This window comes from Garra rufa, chromosome 19, assembly GCF_049309525.1.
Source record: "Garra rufa chromosome 19, GarRuf1.0, whole genome shotgun sequence".
NCBI lineage: Eukaryota > Metazoa > Chordata > Actinopteri > Cypriniformes > Cyprinidae > Garra > Garra rufa.
In genome coordinates, this window is record NC_133379.1 from 25,106,052 (window position 1) to 25,127,287 (window position 21,236).

General features: G+C 34.9%; 1 protein-coding gene across 3 annotated transcripts in view; it reads left to right on the forward strand.

Moving 5' to 3' along the window:
• ank1b (ankyrin 1, erythrocytic b) overlaps positions 1 to 21,236 on the forward strand; it is a 109,060-nt gene that overhangs the window by 77,209 nt on the left and 10,615 nt on the right. For all 3 annotated transcript variants that reach the window (XM_073824478.1, XM_073824479.1, XM_073824480.1), the window contains exons 28-38: positions 701 to 855; positions 1,030 to 1,241; positions 1,504 to 1,708; positions 1,976 to 2,072; positions 4,688 to 4,916; positions 5,158 to 5,286; positions 8,537 to 8,656; positions 12,400 to 12,484; positions 15,298 to 15,372; positions 15,469 to 15,600; positions 16,070 to 16,228. In XM_073824478.1, coding sequence (XP_073680579.1) covers positions 701 to 855; positions 1,030 to 1,241; positions 1,504 to 1,708; positions 1,976 to 2,072; positions 4,688 to 4,916; positions 5,158 to 5,286; positions 8,537 to 8,656; positions 12,400 to 12,484; positions 15,298 to 15,372; positions 15,469 to 15,600; positions 16,070 to 16,228 — 1,598 coding nt within the window. The remainder of the gene's footprint in view (positions 1 to 700; positions 856 to 1,029; positions 1,242 to 1,503; positions 1,709 to 1,975; positions 2,073 to 4,687; positions 4,917 to 5,157; positions 5,287 to 8,536; positions 8,657 to 12,399; positions 12,485 to 15,297; positions 15,373 to 15,468; positions 15,601 to 16,069; positions 16,229 to 21,236) is intronic.

The window sequence follows — 21,236 nt, forward strand, 5'->3', positions numbered from 1 at the left end:
CACCTATAGACAAAGTTAACAGAGTTTGTTCGGAACGAAACTTGATGGGCTTGTTACACTCACGGCCCTAAAGGTCTATGAGAAAATTAAAAGAACTCAGCCACTGGGTGGGGGGCAAAATTGCATTTTTCAAGGGCGTAAATGATTGTACTGTATAGTGCACATTTTTTTTACACAAACACACAACAATCATATCCTATAAAATAGACTTTGCTTTGTTTAGAAAAGGGGCCTGTCCAAATGTACCCAAAAGCCTATAAAGCCTAAATGAAAACTCAAAACTTCACAAAACTTGGTGAGCAAATGCAACTGGTAATTCTAAACAAGCATGCAAAGTTTTTGAGTGATCAGACCACAGCTGGTGCTGTAACAATGATAAATGTTAAAAACACATAATTGTTTTGAATTTGCCAAAAATGCTTTTTTAAATAATTGATTAAGGTTATTACAGGCTTGATAAATAATATGTAATGCCTTTTTTCATATGTACTTAAATGCCTTAAAGCGATTGAACCCCGGTAATCGCTGCTTGCAGCTATATTTTTGTTTTGTTTTACTCACTTAGTAATATTAAATATTCTTCTTTTCTTTCTATTGTGCTACTGTGCCAAGTTGAATTTCTCCTATAACTCAAATGAACTATACAGTTTGTTACAATACAATAACTAATGTCTTTGCACCTTCCCATCATCCCTATCAGGCCAGTGATAGTGGAGATCCCTCATTTCGCATCCTTGAGCCGAGGCGATCGGGAGCTAGTGGTTCTCCGAAGCGAGAACGGATCTGTATGGAAAGAGCATCGGAACCGCTATGGCGATGACGTTTTGGAAACCATCCTTAATGGAATGGATGAAGGTAGTCTTAAGTTTCACTGAGAGGAATTCCCATTAGCCTTTTTTAAAAGCATTAGTTTTATTTTCTCTTTCAATTACGTAGCAGGAGGTACCAGCAGACAAATTACATATCACTTAGCAATTATTTCTGTAGCACTGACCTTATGACCTTGTTGTCTCTGGGTGCCTTCATCAGATCTGGAAAGTCAGGAGGAGCTGGAGAAGAAAAGAATCCGCCGTATCATCTCCACAGACTTCCCTCTCTACTTCGCTGTGGTGTCACGTATCCAGCAGGAGAGCGATCTTATAGGTCCAGAGGGAGGTCAGCTGGCAAGTAAGCTGGTACCCCAGGTCCAGGCCATTTTCCCAGACACGGCGGTCACTAAGAGAGTCCGACTTGGCCTACAGGTGAGATTTTAGGATGTAGAGAATGACAGTGAAGCAATATCAGCACACAATAATGAATTTCAAAATGAATTTGCACATAATCAGAACTTATAAGATGATTATGAGTGATACTTAAAAAAAAAAACAATAAAATAAATAAATAAAAAATATTGTTTCAAGGTTGCTGCATAAATTCAGTGGAGAATGACTGAAAATGATTTCAGCATTAAATGATTTATGATTTTTTTTTTACTTTATTTTCCTTCCTCTGGTCTCTACCCAGGCCCAGCCAATCCCTGATGAGCTGCTGACTCGGCAATTAGGAAACCAGGCCACATTCAGTCCCGTTGTGACAGTGGAGCCTCGTCGGCGCAAATTCCACCGACCAATTGGGCTGCGTATCCCTTTGCCTCCATCCTGGAGGGAGAGTCCACGCGACGCCGGCGAGGGAGACACTACTAGCCTCCGTCTCCTCTGCAGTGTTATTGGTACGGTCCATTCCTGATCTATTTCAAAGAACACATTGTCCGAAATTTATGTTGTGGAGAAAGGCAGATTGCCTTGAATGCCAGTCTTTTTCAGCCTCGGCCAGATTTGATGTAGCTGCCCTGCCAAGCTGCTTGGAAAAGGCTGAAACAGACTGGTGTCCTGCATGGAGAGGGACACTGGGATAAAGATAGACTCAGCAAGTTCATTCCAGATGGTGTTGGTTGAAAAAAAAAAGGGTTTTATAAAAAGCTATAAACCTTCTGCAGGTGGCACTGCTCCCGCTCAGTGGGAAGACATCACTGGCACGACCAAGCTCATGTATTCCCACAACTGTGCCAACTTCACCACCAATGTGTCCGCAAGGTGAGACACGAAAGCACACAACAATAGAGCACCCAGGGTTGAAGTTACTGAACAGTTGCTCTATTGTATTTTGTCAGCACAAAAATATGCATTTTGTTTACTAACTACCTGCAATGTTTTAATTAGTCGCTATACGTGCTGAAATTGCATTGCACCATGAATATTACTGTATATAGATTCACAGATCTTTTGTTTCTTTTTGTTTGTTTTATTTTTGTTTTCTAAGCTGTTACTATGGAAGCCAATTTCTGCCACTGAATAACAAATTTAAAAAAGGTTATTGCAGTTTTTTTATCTCGCAATTCCGACTTTTTTCTATAAACACACAACTGCAAGTTATAAAGTTGCAAGATGTAAACTCACAATTCATTTTTTTTTCTCACAAATGCTAATTTGTATCTCACAATTCTGACTTGTTCCTTGCTGTAACAATGATCCACTGAAACGGCGAGATGTAGTGATGAACCCAAGTGCAGTTTATTTACAAGTGTGAAATCCAGACAATGACATGATCCAAAACAGACGAAGACTTGACTTGAAAACAGACACTCACCAAACAGCAGGTTACAACATCAATACACGACAGGGAACCATTCAAACACAAGGGCTATTTATACTAGACAGAAAAGGTCACAAGACACCAACAACCAATGAGAAACAAGGAACATGACATAGCAACCAATCAGAACAGGACACGTGGAACTAGGGAACCAATTACAGGAATACATGAGGGCAAGGGAAGCAAGACACAACGGCATGAAACAAATACAAAATAAAAAACATGAAAACATGAACATGAAACAAAACCCCAAAACAAAACCCAAAACACGTTACACTCACAGAGTTCATATCTCACAATTCTGAGTCTTCCCTTGCAATTCTGACTTTTTTCTCAGAATTGTAAGATAAAGTCCAGTTTTATAGCAATTTTGACTTTATTTCCAAGAATTATGAGTCTTAGAATTGCGAGTTTATTTCTCAGAATTGAGAATTTATTTCTCAGAATTGCGAATTTATTACTCAGAATTGCAACTTTATTTCACAGCAATGTAACTGTTTCTCAGAATTGTGACTTTATTTTCTGAATTGTAAGTTTATTTCTCAGAATTGAGGTAATTTCTCAGAATTGCAACTTTATTTCTCAGAATTGCAACTTTATTTCTCAGATTTGCAACTTTATTTCTCAGAATTGCAACTTTATTTCTCAAAATTGTTACTTCATTTCTCAGTTTATTTTTCATATTTCAGAGTTTATTTTTCAGAATTCCAAATTAATTTCTCGGAAATTGCGACTTTTTTTCTCAGAATTACAACTTCAAAACTCAGAATTGCAACTTAATTTCTCAGCAATGTAACTGTTTCTCAGAATTGCAACTTTATTTCTCAGATTTGCAAGTTTATTTCTCAAAATTGCAACTTCATTTCTCAGAAATGTGACTCTCTCAGAATTGCAACTTTATTTCTCAGAAAAGCAAGTTTATTTCTCAAAATTGCAACTTTATTTCTCAGAATTGCGTCTTTTTTTTCCTCAGAATTGTAAGTTTATTTCTCAGAATTGCGAGTTTATTTTTCAGAATTCCATATTAATTTCTCGGAAATTGCAACTTTTTTTCTCAGAATTACAACTTTATGTCTCAGAATTGCAAGTTTATTTCTCAGAATTCCAACTTAATTTCTCAGAATTGCATTTATTTCTCAAAAATTTGACTTTATTTCTCAGAATTGTGACTTTATTTCTCAGAATTGCGACTATTTCTCAGGATTGTGAGTTTATTTTTCAGAATAGCAAGTTTATTTCTCAGAAATGTGACTACTCAGAATTGCGACTATTTCTCAGGATTGTGAGTTTATTTTTCAGAATAGCAAGTTTATTTCTCAGAAATGTGACTACTCAGAATTGCGACTTTATCTCTTAGATTTGAGTTTATTTCATAGAATAGCAAGTTTATCTCTCAGAATTGCAACTTAATTTCTTAGAACTGTCAGTTTATTTCTCAAAAATGTGACTAGAATTTCAACTTTATTTCTCAGAATTGCAAGTTTATTTCAGAATTGTGAGTTTATTTCTCAGAATTTCAAGTGCAATTGCGAGTTTAAATCACGCAAAAGGAAAAGGTCAGAATTGTGAGTTTACAATTGTCACAATTCTGACAATTCATAACTTGCAATTGCGAGTTTATATCAGAATTGTGAGATGTAAGGTCAGAATTGTAAAATAAAAAGTCGCAATTGCCTTTTTAAAAAAAATGTCAGCGTCAGAAACTGACTTCCATATGTTGCTGCAATTACCACCCTAAAAAATAGGCACTAAATTTTATTGAGGTGTTTTTTGCTTTATTTTTTTGTTTCATGTCGGTGTTTGTATTCACTTTCTAATCATAATTGCAGTATAAATTCATTAAATGATAAAGCGTTTGCTACAACACAGAAACAATTCTATCACTATTGCAATTCATTCTTGCTAAATTTACCTCTCAGGTTCATGGTAGCCAACACTGCAGTCCATAGATTAGTTACACAATTATATTTATACGCATTTACAAGTAAACATTGTCTCCAATGACCCTATTTTCTCATCTCTATTGTATGTGTGTCTGTCCTCTGTTTCGCCGCAGGTTCTGGCTTGCTGACTGTCCACGAACGGCAGAGGCCGTGACCTTCGCCAACCTGCTGTATCGTGAGTTGATGTCAGTTCCATACATGGCCAAATTTGTGGTATTTGCTAAGATGAACGATGCCAGAGAGGGCCGTCTGCGCTGTTACTGCATGACCGATGACAAAATAGACAAAACCCTTGAGCTGCACGAGAACTTCTCCGAGGTGGCCCGCAGCAGGGACATTGAGGTTAGCCAACATCAAATCAAATCATACCTATCTATCTATCTATATATCTATCTGTTCTTACACTGAACCATAGTTCAGGTGCTTGACTCATTTTTTCACCATTTGCAAAGGACATAAATAATGAAATGCAGGTTTATGTTGCAGCTGTGTGTGTGTACAAACTCACTGCATCAATGCTAAGTCTCTGACTCATTCTGACTCATTGCTCTCCTTGTGTTTCTCCTTCCCTTTCCACCCACAGGTGATGGAGGGGATGCCGCTGCACTTAGAATGTTCCGGAAACATGGTGCCCGTGAGGAAAGCTACCCAGCAGCCGCGTAGCTTCAGTTTCCAGGCCTTCAGAGACAACCGGCTACCTGTCTCTGTAAAGGTCGGTTTATCTGTCTTTACCTTTTTTATTTCTGTCCGTCTGTGAGTGTATCTTAGGAAATATAGGCTGAGAACGTCATGCCAACTTTTCCTGTGTCAATAATTTGCTTTTTTCAGTCAACCTATACATATTTGTGTGTCATGGAGTGCCATTTTTGTGTGTGAGTGTGTGTTAGCATTGTTAACCACTTTGTCTGATCATCTTGTCAGTTTTATGTACTCCCTAGTATCTTTAGTAGGGCTGCACATGTATTCAATAAAATAATTGTGCATTTATTTCAATTATTCTTAAAATCTAATGATGGGTCACGAGAGAGAAGATGAAAGTGAGAGATTACAACAGAAATATTTTAGAATTTTTTTGTTTGTTTTTTACAATTTTATAATACATTTTATTATGTTCTAGTTATAATATCTAGTTATATATATTACTTCTACTACTACTACTAATAATAATAATGTTCTAGTAAAAAAAACTATTGTGTTAAGTGGTTAAAAAATGATGTGTGAGTGAAAAGTTATTATGAAAATCTAATTATGTAGAAATATTGCTGAAAATGTTTTTTAAATTATATTATTTTATTTTATAAACAAAATAATAAATACTATTCTTATATTAAATTAATAATAATAATGTTCAAGTGGTGTTTTTTTAATAATTGCATGTGAATGAAAAATTGGACAAGAAGTGAGACAATTTGTTGTTTATTCATATTATTTAGTCAAATTATTTTACAAATCTAATGATGGGTCACAGGATAGAAGGAAAGAAGGTAACAGTGAGATATTACAACACAAATATTACAGAAACTGATATTCATTTATACTTAATAATACAATTATTAATAAATAATATTCACATAATAAATTGTTAATTAATACTACTAATAATAATAATAGCAATAATGTTCAAGTGGTAAAAAACTATTGTTTTAAGTGGTTTAAAAGTGATGTGTAAGTGAAAAGTTATTAAAATCTAATAATGTAAAAATATTACAGAATATGTTTTATAATATTATAATATTAAATTAATAATGTTAATAATAATATTCAAGTGGTGTGTTTTTTTTAAATTAATGCTTAAGTGAAAAGTGGAAAAAAGTGGTAAAATGGACTAAATTTGTCACGTTTATTCAATTAAATTATTCAAAAAATCATAGATGGGTCACAAGAGAGGAGATGAAAGTGACATTACAAGAGAAATATTACAGAAAATAATTTTTAAATATAATATTAAATTAATAATAATGTTCAAGTGGTGTGGTTTTAAAAAAAAATAACGTGTGAATGAAAAGTGGACAAAAAGTGGTAAAATTGACTAAATTTGTCATGTTTATAGTCAAATTATTCTAAAAATCTAATGATGGGTCACAAGAGACGAGATGAAAGTGAGAGATTACAACTGAATTTTTTCAGAAAAAGATTTTTTTTATATTATAATATTAAATTAATTATAATAATAATAATGTTCAAATGGTGTGGTTTAAAAAAGTAAAAAAAATGATGGGTCACAAGAAAGGAGATGACAGTGAGATATTACAACAGAAATATTACAGAAAATATTATTTTTATGATTTTAGATAATATTCATTTATAATTAATAAAATAGTTATTAATAAATACTATTAAAATATTAAATTGTTGATAATACTACTGCTAATAATAATAACAATAATGTTCAAGTGGTAAAAAAAGCTTTTGTTTTAAGTGAAAAGTTATTATGAAAATCTAATAATGTGAAAAATATTACAGAAAATGTTTTATAATGTTATAATAATAATAAAATAAAAATAATGTTCATGTGCAATGTTTGAAAAAAAAAACGAGTGAAAAGTGGACAAAAAGTGGTAAAATGGACAAAATTTGTCACGTTTATTCATATTATTTAGCCAAATTATTCTGAAATTCTAATGATGGGTCACAACAGACAAGATGAAAGTGAGAGATTACAACAGAAATTGTACAGAAAATATTTTCTAATAACAAAATAAATTAAATTAATAATAATAATGTTCAAGTGGTGTGGTTTTTAAAAATAAAATTATAAAATAATAAATATTCATTTATTTAATAATGTTGATTACTACTATTAATAATAATAATAATGTTCAAATGGTGAAAAACTGTTAACACTTTACAATAAGGTTCATTAGTTAACTACATCAGTTAACATGAACTAAGAATGAACAATACTTCTACAGCGTTTATTAATCTTAATGTTAATTTCAGCATTTACTAATGTATTAATAAATTCATAAGCTGTGTTTGTTAACATTAGTTAATGCACCGTGAACTAACATGAACAATGAACGACTGTATTGTAATAAATGTATTGTTCATTGTTCGTTCATGTTAGTTAATACATTAATTAATGTTAACAAATGCACCTTATTGTAAAGTGTTGTGTTAAGAGGTAAAAAAAAAGGTCTGTAGAGTGTGGGAAAAACTTGATTTGGAAACAAAAGTCATTGCCTCCTGGTTTTTGTGAGCTGCTGTTTCAATGTGCTTTTATGCTGTTTTGTTGTTTTTGTTCTATAAATCAGCAATGTGAGATATTAAATCTTTATCAAATGCAGTTAGAATCACAATCACAAAATTTGTCAATATTTGGTGCAGCCCTAGTCTTCAGTGTCTCTGGTTTCCCCCAGTGCTGTCCTTCTCTCTCTCTCTCTCTCTCTCCACTTGTCTCCCTCCATTCATTTCTGTGTCTGTCATTGTGGCTTCCACTCCGCACCTCTTTCTGTGATGGTTTAGCCTCAGAAGAGCTGCTCTGTGTTGTATTTTTGCCTCTGTGGTGTAGCGGTTCACCTCGTAACTGTTGTATTAGTCTCGTGAGCATGCCCTTAACTCTTTCACCTTCTAGCCTGCCTGCCAGTCTATCTGCCTGCCTGTCTGTATGTCTGTCTCACTGTCTCTCTCTCTCTCTCTCACGGTCACTCTCTTACTGTCTGATCTCACAGACGGCCAGGTAAAAGTGAAGGTAAATCTCTCTGTCTCTCGCCTGCCTATGGACTGCCTCCATCCCCTTCCCCACCTCCCGCCAACCTGTATGAGTCACAGCCGGGCAGCTGCTCTGTCTAACGCTCTTTAATCTTTCTCTTTTTCTACCTCTCTCTTTCTCTTCTTTCACTCCCTTTATTCATCCTCCCCCTCCCTTTTGTTCTCATTTGAACCTTCGCCTCGTTTTCACCCCTCTGTTCTCCTCTCTCCATCTGTTCCTCCCTCCCTCTCCATTTCCCCTGGCTCATCAGGTGAGAGACGCCAATAAGGAAGCCACCGGGTTCCTGTCCTTTCTGCGCAAGTCCACCAAGTACGAGGACACGCAGCACGTCCTGTGCAACCTCAACATCACCATGCCTCCCTGCGTCAAGGTGCTGTCGCTGTTCATTTCCTCTGTAATCAGTAACACCTGCACTTGTTCTCATGAACTCTGTTCAGACCAAACTAGTTTACACGTCTGTGTTTGTGTCACTCAGCCTCGGTGAAATTTCAAAGCAAATACTCTACTGATTTTGGGCTGAATCCAACTTGACAGACCTCTGAGAAATCCAATCCCATGTGTAGTTTTAGACCTTTTGTCAACTTTCCTTGTAAATAGCTGTTGTTAGTTAAATGACTACCTGGAATCACATTCAATATGAAAACTAAAGTAAAATAGTGTAAATATACAGTTGAAGTCAAAGTAAACATACACCTTGCAGAATCTGCAAAATGTTAATTATTTTACCAAAACAAGAGAAATCATACAAAATGCATGTTATTTTTATTTAGCACTGACCTGAATACGATATTTCACATAAAAAGACATTTATTTATAGTCCACAAGAGAAAATAGTTGAATTTATAAAAATTATTCCGTTCAAAAGTTTATATTTTTAATATAATGTGTTGTTACCTGAATGATCCACAGCTGTTTTTTTGTTTAGTGATAGTTGTTCATGAGTCCCTTGTTTGTCCTGAACAGTTAAACCGCGCGCTGTTCTTCAAATTCTTCAGGTCCCACAAATTCTTTGGTTTTTCAGCATTTTTGTGTATTTGACCCCTTTCCAAAAATGACTGTGTGATTTTGAGATCCATCTTTTCACACTGAGGACAACTGAGGCACTCATATGCAGCTATTACAGAAGGTTCAAACACTTACCGAGGCTCCAGAAAGAAAAACGATGCATCAAAGCCAGGGGTGTAAACTTTTGAACAGGATGAAGGTGTGTAAATTTGTCTTATTTTGCCTAAATATCTTTTAATTTAGTACTGCCCTTCAGAAGCTACAGAAGATACGTCCTCAGTGTGAAAAGATGGATCTCAAAACCATACAAAAATGCTAAAAAACCAAAGAATTTGTGGGACCTGAAGGATTTTTTGAAAAACAAGGGACTCATGAATAACTATCACTAAAAAAAGCAGCTGCGGATCATTCAGGTAACATTCAGGTATTAAGAATCAAGTGTATGTAAACTTATATAAATTCGACTATTATTTAATTTTTTTATAATAGTTTTTTTATGTGAAATATCTTATTCAGGTCAGTATTATCCTTCCTATTTTGGTAAAATAATTAACATTTTGCAGATTCTGCAAGGTGTATGTAAACCTTTGACTCACTGTATGAAAACAGTTTTGTCTATCGACATGAAATCCATAACTTTTTGTCAGCACAGTCTGAAGATGATCTCACTCAAATTAGGTAAAAATCATACAAAAAGTGTAAGAAGAATTCGAAAAAGTAGGTTTGGTGTCAATATGTCAAAGCTTTGCAGAGATACAGCCTCATACGCAGTTTGGCATCATTGGCATCATAGATGGTTTATCACGTTTGACTAATAGGTGGTGCTGTTGCCAAATTGATGTGGCGTGGTCAGTGTGTGGTGACAATGGCACATGCAAAGTTTGGTATCAATATGTCAAAGCTTTGCAGAGATACAGCCTCATATGCAGCTTGGCATCATTCCAGCTATTTCGTTGATGCATTGAACGATAACTGTTTTGTATATCAACACGAAATCCATAGCTTTTTGCCAGCATGGTATAAAGATGATCTGAGTCAAATTTTGTGAAAATTGGACAAATAGTCTAGGAGGAGTTCGAAAAAGTAGGATTTTAACATAAATCAAAATAACGGACAGTAAGGTCATCTGACTATGGCAAAATTGGTATCTATGTTCTCGGCATTACCCAATGAATATATTGAGACAAGTTTCATTACAATAAGCTTATTTCCTCAAAAGTTATTAGCATTTTTAAAAATTTCATTATTGATAGTTAATGGATGGTTTATCACTTTTGACCACAGCCTCATACACAGTTTGGCATCATTTCAGCAAATTTGTTGATGCGTTAGACGAGAACTGTTTCATATATCAACACAAAATCCATAGCTTTTTGCCAGCATGGTCTGCAGATGATCTAAGTCAAATTTTGTGAAAATTGGACAAATAGTCTAGGAGGAGTTTGAAAAAGTATGTTTTTTAAAGGAAATCAGAATGTCAACAGGAAGTTTAGCCAACTATGGCAAAATTGCTATCTTTGTTCTTGGCATTACCCAAGGAGTATTTTAAATCCATTAAAATAAGCTTATTTTATCAAACGTTATTAGCATTTTTGGAAATTTCATTATAGGTTTTGACTACAAGGTGGCATCAGGACATGGTGGTGAAGACACATACCCAGTTTTGTAACAATATGCCAATGTGTTCATAAAATCTAGCATTTTACGATAAAATTCAAATGGCAGATGGCCATGGGTATGGTTCGACTCAGGAAGCTGCGCTGAATCTAAAGAGACCAGTGATTTTTGTCCAAACTATTCAGAAAATACTTTTCATATTCTCCTGACCACTTGGTGGCACTGCGACAAAACTGTACAGATAACCTCAGGTCATGGTTTTTATAACACACACCAAGTTTGGTCTCAATACGCTGAAGCGTTGCAGAGATATAGCCTCACATCCATTTTTGTGTGCTCTTCGTCAAATTCGTTTGCGTGTTATTGGAGAACGGTTTGACTAATCAACTTGAATTCCATAAATTTTTGCCAACATGGTCTGAAGATGATCTGAGCCAATTTTGGTGAAAATCAGACAAACCGTCTAGTTTGAAAAAGTAGGTTTTTCGAACTATTAAAAATTGCAAAAAATCTTGACCCGTAAGATTTAAAAATTTGGTGTTCATTCAGCTTGGCATGAGGAAAGGAATCAGAGGAAAGAATTTTGCTTCTAAAATGTACAGTTCAAAAGTTATTAGCATAAACCTGAGCGAAACTTTGGACAAGTGGTGGCGCTAGAGAGTTTGAGTTAGAGACTCAGACTTTCATATTGTAGCTGGAATCACAAAATGAAAATATTGTTATTTAAATGTATAAATTAAAATTAAAAAAATAAATATTTAAAAACATTATTTAAAAAATAAATGAATGTTAATTAGGTATTTTGTTTCAAAATAAATAAATACATTAAAAATAAATTAATTAAAAAAAATTATTTATTTACTTTTTGACCTTTCAAACTCAAATGACATTTAAAATTATGTTTTAACTTATCTTCATCTCATAATGGAGTTCATGTCAGTGTATAAGTTGTCTAGAGTGGACCATTTAACTCTAGGATTTAATTAAACTACATAATTAAAGAAATAATAATTCTTCTTCAGGGCACATGACATTCAAGATATATCTCAAGATATAGGCTATGGTTCAGACTACATAAATAATAGTCATTCCATTTAACCTGATTAAATTGTGCTTAAATGGATTAAAATTAAATGAGAAGTTATTTTTGAGACTCTGCATTAGATTTATGTACTTAAAAAAGTACACTGAAAATAGTATGTGATGTATTGCTCAGTTTATTTTGATTTTGTCCCATTTTCATATCAAATATTAATTAAATTAGATTTTTTTTAATTTATCGTGTGAACATGCACATTTTAGAAAAAGGAAAAATGCAAGTTGGTGTTTTAGGTGTAATACTGTCTCCAGATTCACTTCCTGTGTATTACAACACCTTCAAGTTATTTTTATACATGAGCACTTTGCCTTGATATGAATGTACATGCTCTGATAAATACTGTATGAAAGACAAAACTGCAGCACTGTATTTACTCAGTATTTTTGTCTTAGGTGGTGGGTAGCGACGAGCGGCGGAGAACATTGACCCCTCTCGCCCTGAGGGAGAGGTACAGCGCCCTGACTGAGCCTGGCCTGGGTAAGACATAGCGGCACCATGATGCGTCCCCTCAGCTGTGGAGGAGGGGGGGCTTCTGAATGCTGTGCCCATATCCTTGCTTCTATACCTGCCCATTCTTTCATGCATGGCTGTGACTGGGCATTGGATGCTGAGCACTGCTCTCTTTTATGAGGGTGATGCTGGGATTGCGCTCAGAGGGGTCACTACTAACACAAACAATTCAGAGATACGAGCGGCCCTTATGTTTACTGAGCGAATGAGCAGTAATGTAGCGCATGGTGCTGGTTTGATTCCAGCATAGACACTCTTAGCATGGCAAGCTCCAGCTTTGAGAATGAGCTTTAAAGGGAAAGGACTGCTAAAAACTGCCTGTTTAAGAGGTGTTGAAGGTGGGGGAGTGATTATAGAAAAGGTCCAGGAGGTTCGAAGCGGCTTTGCCGTCCAAAACACGACGCGTCTTCATTGTTCTCGAAGCAGATGAAGCCAACTAATGTATGTAGAGTGCAGATTTTGACCAGGTCTTGGTAAGTGATGACCAATGTTATAGTTTCAGTTAACAGTTGTAACTATTCTTGGTCAATTTATTGTATCTGGGCATTTTAACAAGGTGTTTATCATATAGTGGCTGTAATATGTCCATTACATTAACTTCACATACAGTTCTCAATGAAAACTATAGATGCCTTTCTAGAAAAGGCTGTTTTCATTATGTTCCTGTTATTCAGATCTTTACTGACAAGATCTTTACTGAACATGTTCATTATTCATATATATACAGTTGAAGTCAAAAGTTTACATACACCTTGCAGAATCTGCAAAATGTTAATTATTTTATTAAAATAAGAGGGATCATACAAAATGCATGTTATTTTTTATTTACTACTTACCTGAATATGATACTTCGCATAGAAGACGTTTACCTATAGTATATGTTCTTCAGAAAAATCCTTCAGGTCCCACAAAGGTTTGGTTTGGTTTTTCAGCATTTTTGTGTATTTGAACTCTTTCCAACAATGACTGTATGTTTTTGAGATCCATCTTTTCACACTGAGGACAACTGAAGGACTCTTATGCAACTATTACAGAAGGTTCATTCACTGATGCTCCAGAAGTAAAAAAACAATACATTTGGAGCTAGGGGGTGAAAACTTTTGAACAGAATCAAGATGTGTACATTTTTTTTTATTTTGTCTAAATATCATATTTTTTTATAGTACTGCCATTCAGAAGCTTTTATAAATCAACTATTATTTTCTATTGTGGGCTATATGTAAATGTCTTTTATGTGAAATATCTTATTCAGGTCAGTACTAAATAAAAAATAACATGCATTTTGTATGATCCCTCTTATTTTGGCAAAAAAAAAAAAAATTCCATTTTGTACATTCTGCAAGGTGTATGTAAAGTTTTGACTTCAAGTGTATATACCAACCCCAAGTATACACTACTGTTCAAAAGTTTAGGGGGTTTTAATAAGAAATTTATACTTTTATTCTCCAAGGATGCATTCAATTGATCAAACGTGACAGCAAAGACATTTATGATTTTACAAAAGATTTCAGTCTTAAATAAATACTGTTATTTTGAACTTCTATTCATCAAAGTATCCTCATGCAAAAACTGTTTAACATTAAAGAACATTAAAACATTAAAGAAGTTCACTTTCAGAACAAAAGTTTACAGATAATTTACTCACCCCCTTGTCATCCAAGATGTTCATGTCTTTCTTTCTTCAGTCATAAAGAAATTATGTTTTTTTGAGAAAAACATTTCAGGATTTCTCTCCATATAGTGGACTTCTATGGTGCCCCCGACTTCCAAAATGCAGTTTCACTGCAGCTTCAGAAGGCTCTAAACAATCCCAGCTAAGGAAGAAGGGTCTTATCTAGCAAAACATTCTTTCATTTTTTAAAAATAAATGACAATTTATATACTTTTTAACCTCAAATGCTCGTCTTGTCTAGCTCTGCCTGAACTCTAGTTTTTTCTGGTTCAAGACAGCGAAGGTATGTCGAAAAACTCTCATCTCATTTTCTCCTCCAACTTCAAAATCATCCAACATCACTGCAGAAGTACCTACCCAGTGTTTACAAAAAAAGTGAACATGCTTTTCGACATACCCTAACTGTCTTGAACCAGAACCGGAAAACCGCTCACGCAGAGCTAGACAAGACTTGCATTTGAGGTTAAAAAGTATATAAATTTTAATTTTTTTAGAAAATAACCAATCATTTCGCTAGATAAGACCCTTCTTCCTCGGCTGGGATCATTCAGAGCCCTTTGAAACTGCATTTAAACTGCATTTTAGAAGTTCACTCGCACCATATAAGTCCACTAAACAGAGAGAAATCCTGAAATGTTTTCCTCAAAAAACATAATTTCTTTACAACATGAACATCTTTTATGACAAGAGAGTAAGTTAATGATCTGTACATTTTTGTTCTGGAAGTGAACTTCTCCTTTAATAGTAATACATATGTTTTTTTTTAAATGCAGTAATATTTCATGTTTTTACTGTATTTTTGATCAAATTAATGCAGCCTTTGTGAGCATAAGAGACTTCTTACCAGTCCTAAACTTTTGAATGGCAGTGCAGACTGTATGTTCAGTTATTAATATATGACAGATAAGACCATATATCAACTAAACCCTAAATATATGGTAATATTGTTATTGTGATCTGTAGTCTATATTGTATTACATCTCTTGTGTTTTTCAGTGAAAGCCTCAGTGAAATATATATTATCCACTAGCAAAGCTGAGTATATTATTAAAGTGGTTCATCATTGGACTCTCTGTGGAAACTGTGATATATTTTGTCTTTGATTCAGCCGCTGTGAATGCCATGGAGAGAACCGAGCTAAAGATCACAGTAATAGCAGAACAGCTGGGACTGAGCTGGACCGGTAAGAGCTTTACTTCTTGTATCTCTTTTCATTACCTCTCAGTTTCTTTCCCTTAACTCATATTCCATAAGTGCTTTCGTCTGTTTTCGTTTATAGAGCTGGCGAGGGAGCTGCAGTTCAGTGTGGATGACATTAACCGGATCAGAGTGGAGAATCCCAACTCTCTCCTGGACCAGAGTTCAGCTCTGCTCAACCTGTGGGTCAGCCGAGAGGGCAAGAAGGCCAAGAGTGAGGATCCATAATTAACATTCTACATCTTTTCCGTTTTATACATTAGGATTACTATCATAAACCAAGATGAAAGCTATTGAATTAAAGTGATAGTTCACTCAGTAATGAAAATTCTGTCAGACCTTTGTTCATCTTCGGAACACAAATTAAGATCATTTTGATGAAATCCAAGAGCATTCTGACCCTGTGGTCGATCATGGTTGAACCACTGATGTCACATGGACTATATTATCACTGTCCTTACTATCTTTCTGGGCCTTGAACGTTTCAGTTGCATTGCTGTCTATGCAGAGTCTTAAAACTTGCATTTCATCAAAAATATCTTGCAGCTAAAATATCTCCAGCTATGAAAACTATTTCTGAAACTAGCTAAAACTAAACTGAAGTATTTCTTTGAAAATTACATGTAATTTTGTAATTTTATTTGCATACTACTGTAACACTTTCTCCATCATCATATCTTCAGTGGACAACCTTTATGGAGCATTGAAGAACATTGACCGGTCAGATATAGTGAAATCTCTAGAGGCTCAGGCTCCACAGGCGCTTCCCGAGGCGGTGGAGGAAGGAGCCTGCAGACTGATTGATCGTGACTCCACTCTGCTTTCTCCTAGTGTCGTCAACGGTAAGAACAGACTGCAGCTTGCACTGATCTTCTAATCCTTTGGACTTTTATCAGTGAACTGACATTAGACACCAAGTAAACTAAAACTTAGATGTTTGAAGCTGCATGGGTTGGCCACTAATTGCATACTATCTCTAGTCTCCCAAAATCCTGAGCATGAAATTTAGGTTGAAAGAACGTCTGAGACAGGATTTAATGAGATTTTTTTCTATTTATTTTCACTGATGAATCAGGCATGCCATGGCATTGCCACCATTTTCCGCCTTTTTCATTCATTACTAAACAAACCTCTCAGTAGCGACAAACATATGGCGGCATTACTTGACATATATGAGATTTCAAGTCTCCTTGAATGCAACAGGTACTCAGAGAATATTATAAACAGTATTATAGCAAATACAAATGTGTGCGGTAATATAGCTTATGCATATTATAAATATTTATAAATAATTAAGATAAAATAGTGCTGGGCGATACCATTCAAACAGTTCACGCACGTCATCAATCGGCCATATTGGCGGCACTGATATAAACAATGCCACTGAGCCGAACGATATTCACATAATTAGCTGCTGAAAATAGTCAATTATTGTCATGTTTTGGACTGTACTAATTGGTCGGACTGGGAAAAAAACATTTGGAGTACAATAGACTAACAAAAGTTTTAACAAATCAAGAAGAAGAGTGTGAACAAATGTCTAAGGAACAAAAGGCCAGGATTTCCAGGGCAGGAATCTTGACAACATTCGCATTTGTTCTTATAATTTCCGGTCAGGTAGGTGAAATATTAGGCTAATATCTTAATTATTACTGCTTGTCTATATATCTACCTATTAGCTTTAGTTTGTCAAAATATTGCGCCCTTTTCGTCCAGAGAAGGGATTTGCCTCTCGTTCAGACCATCTGCTGTTTTTGTTTGATGCAGATATGTTTTATGTAGCATAATTTCACAAAGCTCAAGTCAGACCGTTCTGTTTTCCCTTTAAATTTGGAAATTATACAATCTAATTTATATAAAAAATTGCTCATGCTATATGTAGCATGTGTTTGGATCGTGATTATCGTGCAGTGTTTCTGCAACTGTTTCATGCAGCAAAAAAAAACCATGATACAGATTTTTGGCCAAACTGCCCAGCACTATGGTAATATGCAAAGGGAAATGTTAATATAAGTATAATATACAGTTGAGGTCAAAAGTTTACATACATCTCTGCAGAATCTGCAAAATGTTAATTATTTTACCAAAATAAGAGGGTTCATACAGAAAGTTTATATACACTTGATTTTTAATACTGTGTTGTTACCTGAATGATCCACAGCTGTGGTTTTTTTTTTTTTTGTTTAGTGATAGTTGTTCATGAGTCCCTTGTTTGTCCTGAAAAGTTAAACTGCCTGCTGTTCTGCAGAAAAATCTTCAGGTCCCACAAATTCTTAGGTTTTTTAACGTTTTCGTGTATTGAACCCTTTCCAACAACGACTGAATGATTTTGAGATCCATCTTTTCACACTGAGGACAACTGAGGGACTCATTTGCAACTATTACAGAAGGTTCAAACGCTCACTGATGCTTTAGAAGGAAACACGATGCATTAAGTGCCAGGGGGTGAAAACTTTTGAACAGAATGAAGATGTGTACATTTTTTTTATTTTGCCTAAATATCTTTCTTTTTTTTCATTTAGTACTGCCCTTCAGAAGCTACAGAAGATACTTACATGTTCCCCAGAAGACAAAATAAGTTAATTTTACCCTGATTAAATTAAAGAAGTTATCACCCCCTGGCGCTTAATACATCGTGTTTCCTTCTGAAGCATCAGTGAGTGTTTGAACCTTCTGTAACAGTTGCATATGAGTCCCTCAGTTGTCCTCAGTTTGAAAAGATCTCAGAATTATACAGTCATTGTTGGAAAGGGTTCGAATACACAAAAATGCTGACAACCAAATAATTTGTGGGGCCTGAAGGATTTTTCTGAAGAACAGTGGGCGGTTTAACTGTTGAGGACAAACAAGGGACTCATGAACAACTATCACTAAACAAAAAAACACAACTGTGGATCATTCAGGTAACAACACAGTATTAAGAATCAAGCGTATGTAAACATTTGAATTATTTGAACTATTATTTTCTCTTGTAGACTATATGTAAACATCCTTTATCTCATTCACATCAGTACTAAATAAAAAATAACATACATTTTGTATGATCCCTCTTATTTTGGTAAAATAATTAACATTTTGCAGATCCTGCAAGGTGTATGTAAACTTTTGACCTCAACTGAAACTTCCTTTGCAATTGTAATTTACAGTAGCACAAAAGCACAATACTTATGGTCAAATTCATTTGGAAAATAATATCATTTTAATATTATTTTATATTAATATTTCTGTAGTGAAGCATGCAAAATTGACATAGGATGTAGCAATGCTGCACACAAATGGCGAGAAAAAAAAAATCAAATGTGTTTTGGGGTACCAACGTGTGTTTTTTTTTTTTCAAATATGCCAGTGAGGAACAGATAGGAGTATGCAGGCTCGTATGGATGAGTACTTTAAGAGAAGACAACAGGCCTCCATACTTGTGTCTGCGCCTCTCCTTCTCTCTTTTCCTCCTTCTCTCTTTCTCTAAACATGTCATCTGCAGCCCAGCCGCCCTACTCTTCCTCCTCACAGCTCTCCTCTTCGACCTCCGACCTCATAATGACCTCCTCTGAGCCTCCTCTTTTCCTGTCATTCTTTGTTTTGTTTTTGTTTTCTGGTTCCCATTTTGTGTGGGAGCTGTGCTGTCTGTATGCATGCGCATGCTGCTTGACGTGCTCTTTTTTGTCGTTTCTTGGGGAAAAAAAACAATGTACTTGTGAGGCCTTCAAGGCCTCTGTTTATGTTGCTCTATAACCAACTTGTGTATGCATGGCATGCTTTCAACGTATGGGTTTCTTCCTGTGTATCTTTTCACTAATTGTTTTCCTGGGTGGCGGTTCAACTCCTGAATTACTTCAGTAACTCTTCTTCTCATCTTTTGGTGAATATATTAACATTGTTGTTGTTTTAGGCCCTGCTGTTCTGTTGGCAACAGTTTACATAATGCTCTGGGAAATGGATCTGTGACTAAGTTGCAGAAACATTTTCAGAAAGTTATGTTTTAACTGATTTATTGCTGTTGGTGTGTTTTAAGCGTGTTTGTGTCACGCAGTGATTGTGTGACACCATTTTCAACCGCAGAGCTCTGTGTTGTTGCTGATGTCATGGACTGTATTCACAAACAAGAAAATTGCGTAGCTCTTAGCGCCCCCTTGTGGCTACATTTCACTTTTATAACCTTCATTATACAAGGCTAATCTCTTTCTCTCTGCTAAAAGAGACCAATAATACCTCAGCAGTAGAAATAACATTTACATACAATTATCAAATACAAAATTTTAGATTGTGAATGCAGTCCTAATCTGTATGTGTGTATGGGAAGAAATATCTAACCTTCCTGTCAGGCCATATAAGATAATCAGATCACTCAGATGTTGTGTGTGATGTCAAGATGTTTCAGAGCCATACTTTTGTGTTGTGTATCGTGCTGTTAAAGTGATGTGTGTGAGTGTTTATTTGCATGCGTACCTGTGTGTGTGAGTTTTTAGATTAGGTCTTCATATGTGGCTTTTGTACATAACAATCAGTTACACATTTGCCACATGTTGTGTTGCTTATTTGTATTGGAGTGACAGTAGATTTATTGTGTCTCACAGTGTGCTTTGTGTGCGTCTGACTCACATGTGTGTATTCTCATTACTGGGGGCACAGTGAAGGTCTCCACTAATTCTTCGCTGTAAATCATGCTCATTCTCTTCTGCAGTATTTCTTAATTTCTTCTTATCATTATCATTCAATTACAACAGTAATACATCATCCATCCAACCATGGAACCATCCATGCATTCATCCACCTACATATACAGCTACAACATTTGCTCATATGGTGCCAGTTGTTTGATAAATTAGTCAAATTAATAATAGCTTCAGATCATGTATTTTTATTTAACGCATTTACATACTTTGTTTAAATGCTTAAATTGCAAAGCTAAAAATACTAGTCATACGTTACATTTAAATTTTGTTTAACACTTTTTAATCGGAGAGGAAGAAAAAATCATTTGGCTTCTTTGAATTTTAGCTTCTTAACTTAGCAAAGCTTTGGTTGCGTTAAGCAATTTAAGTTAGTGTTGTATTTTTTATTGCATGCATATTTTCATTACTTCACAAAAATAGATCTAAAATCAAACAATAATTGGTGGACACCCTGCAGTACAGCCGTGGACTCCCAGACTCCAGCAGTTTAATACAAAAAAGCCGTGATTGATGATATTTGTTTATTTTTATATGCATATATATTTTAAAATATGTATTATAATATGTATTTGTGCTGCGCTGTGTTGTAAGAATGAAGAAGTACATCAAAAACTCCAACAAAGTTGGTCTTTAAGATCTAGAATGACCCTTTAAAACTGTTGTGTGTTCTTATTAATCATGCAAACTATTGCACATGTCATGCAAATCCAATTCAGTTATGTATATTGCAATTCCATACTCATTTGAGCAATCCCAGGAATGTGTATCCTACATTATGATCATACACACAAGAGAAGAGCCATTGTTGCATACTCATTCAATTGGATGTACCGCGTGGCCATGTACACAGCTTTCATACACATATGAGAAAGAAAGAGCTGACATGAGTCAATTTTGAATCTGAGTGTATTAGTGTGTATGTGGATGGGAGAAGGAATATTCTGGGTTTTCAACATATTGAAGATAATATTTAACCGTTTTCCTCATTGTCCCCTCACAAGTGTAAATGAATAGTAGTATACTTATTAGGGCTGTTTATGTTTACATACTATATGTGTGTTTACTGTGTATATTTATTATATATATATGTAAGTACACACACATACATGTTTTAATATATATATATATATATTTATACTTGTATGTAATTTAGATAATATTTTATATATAAATCTAA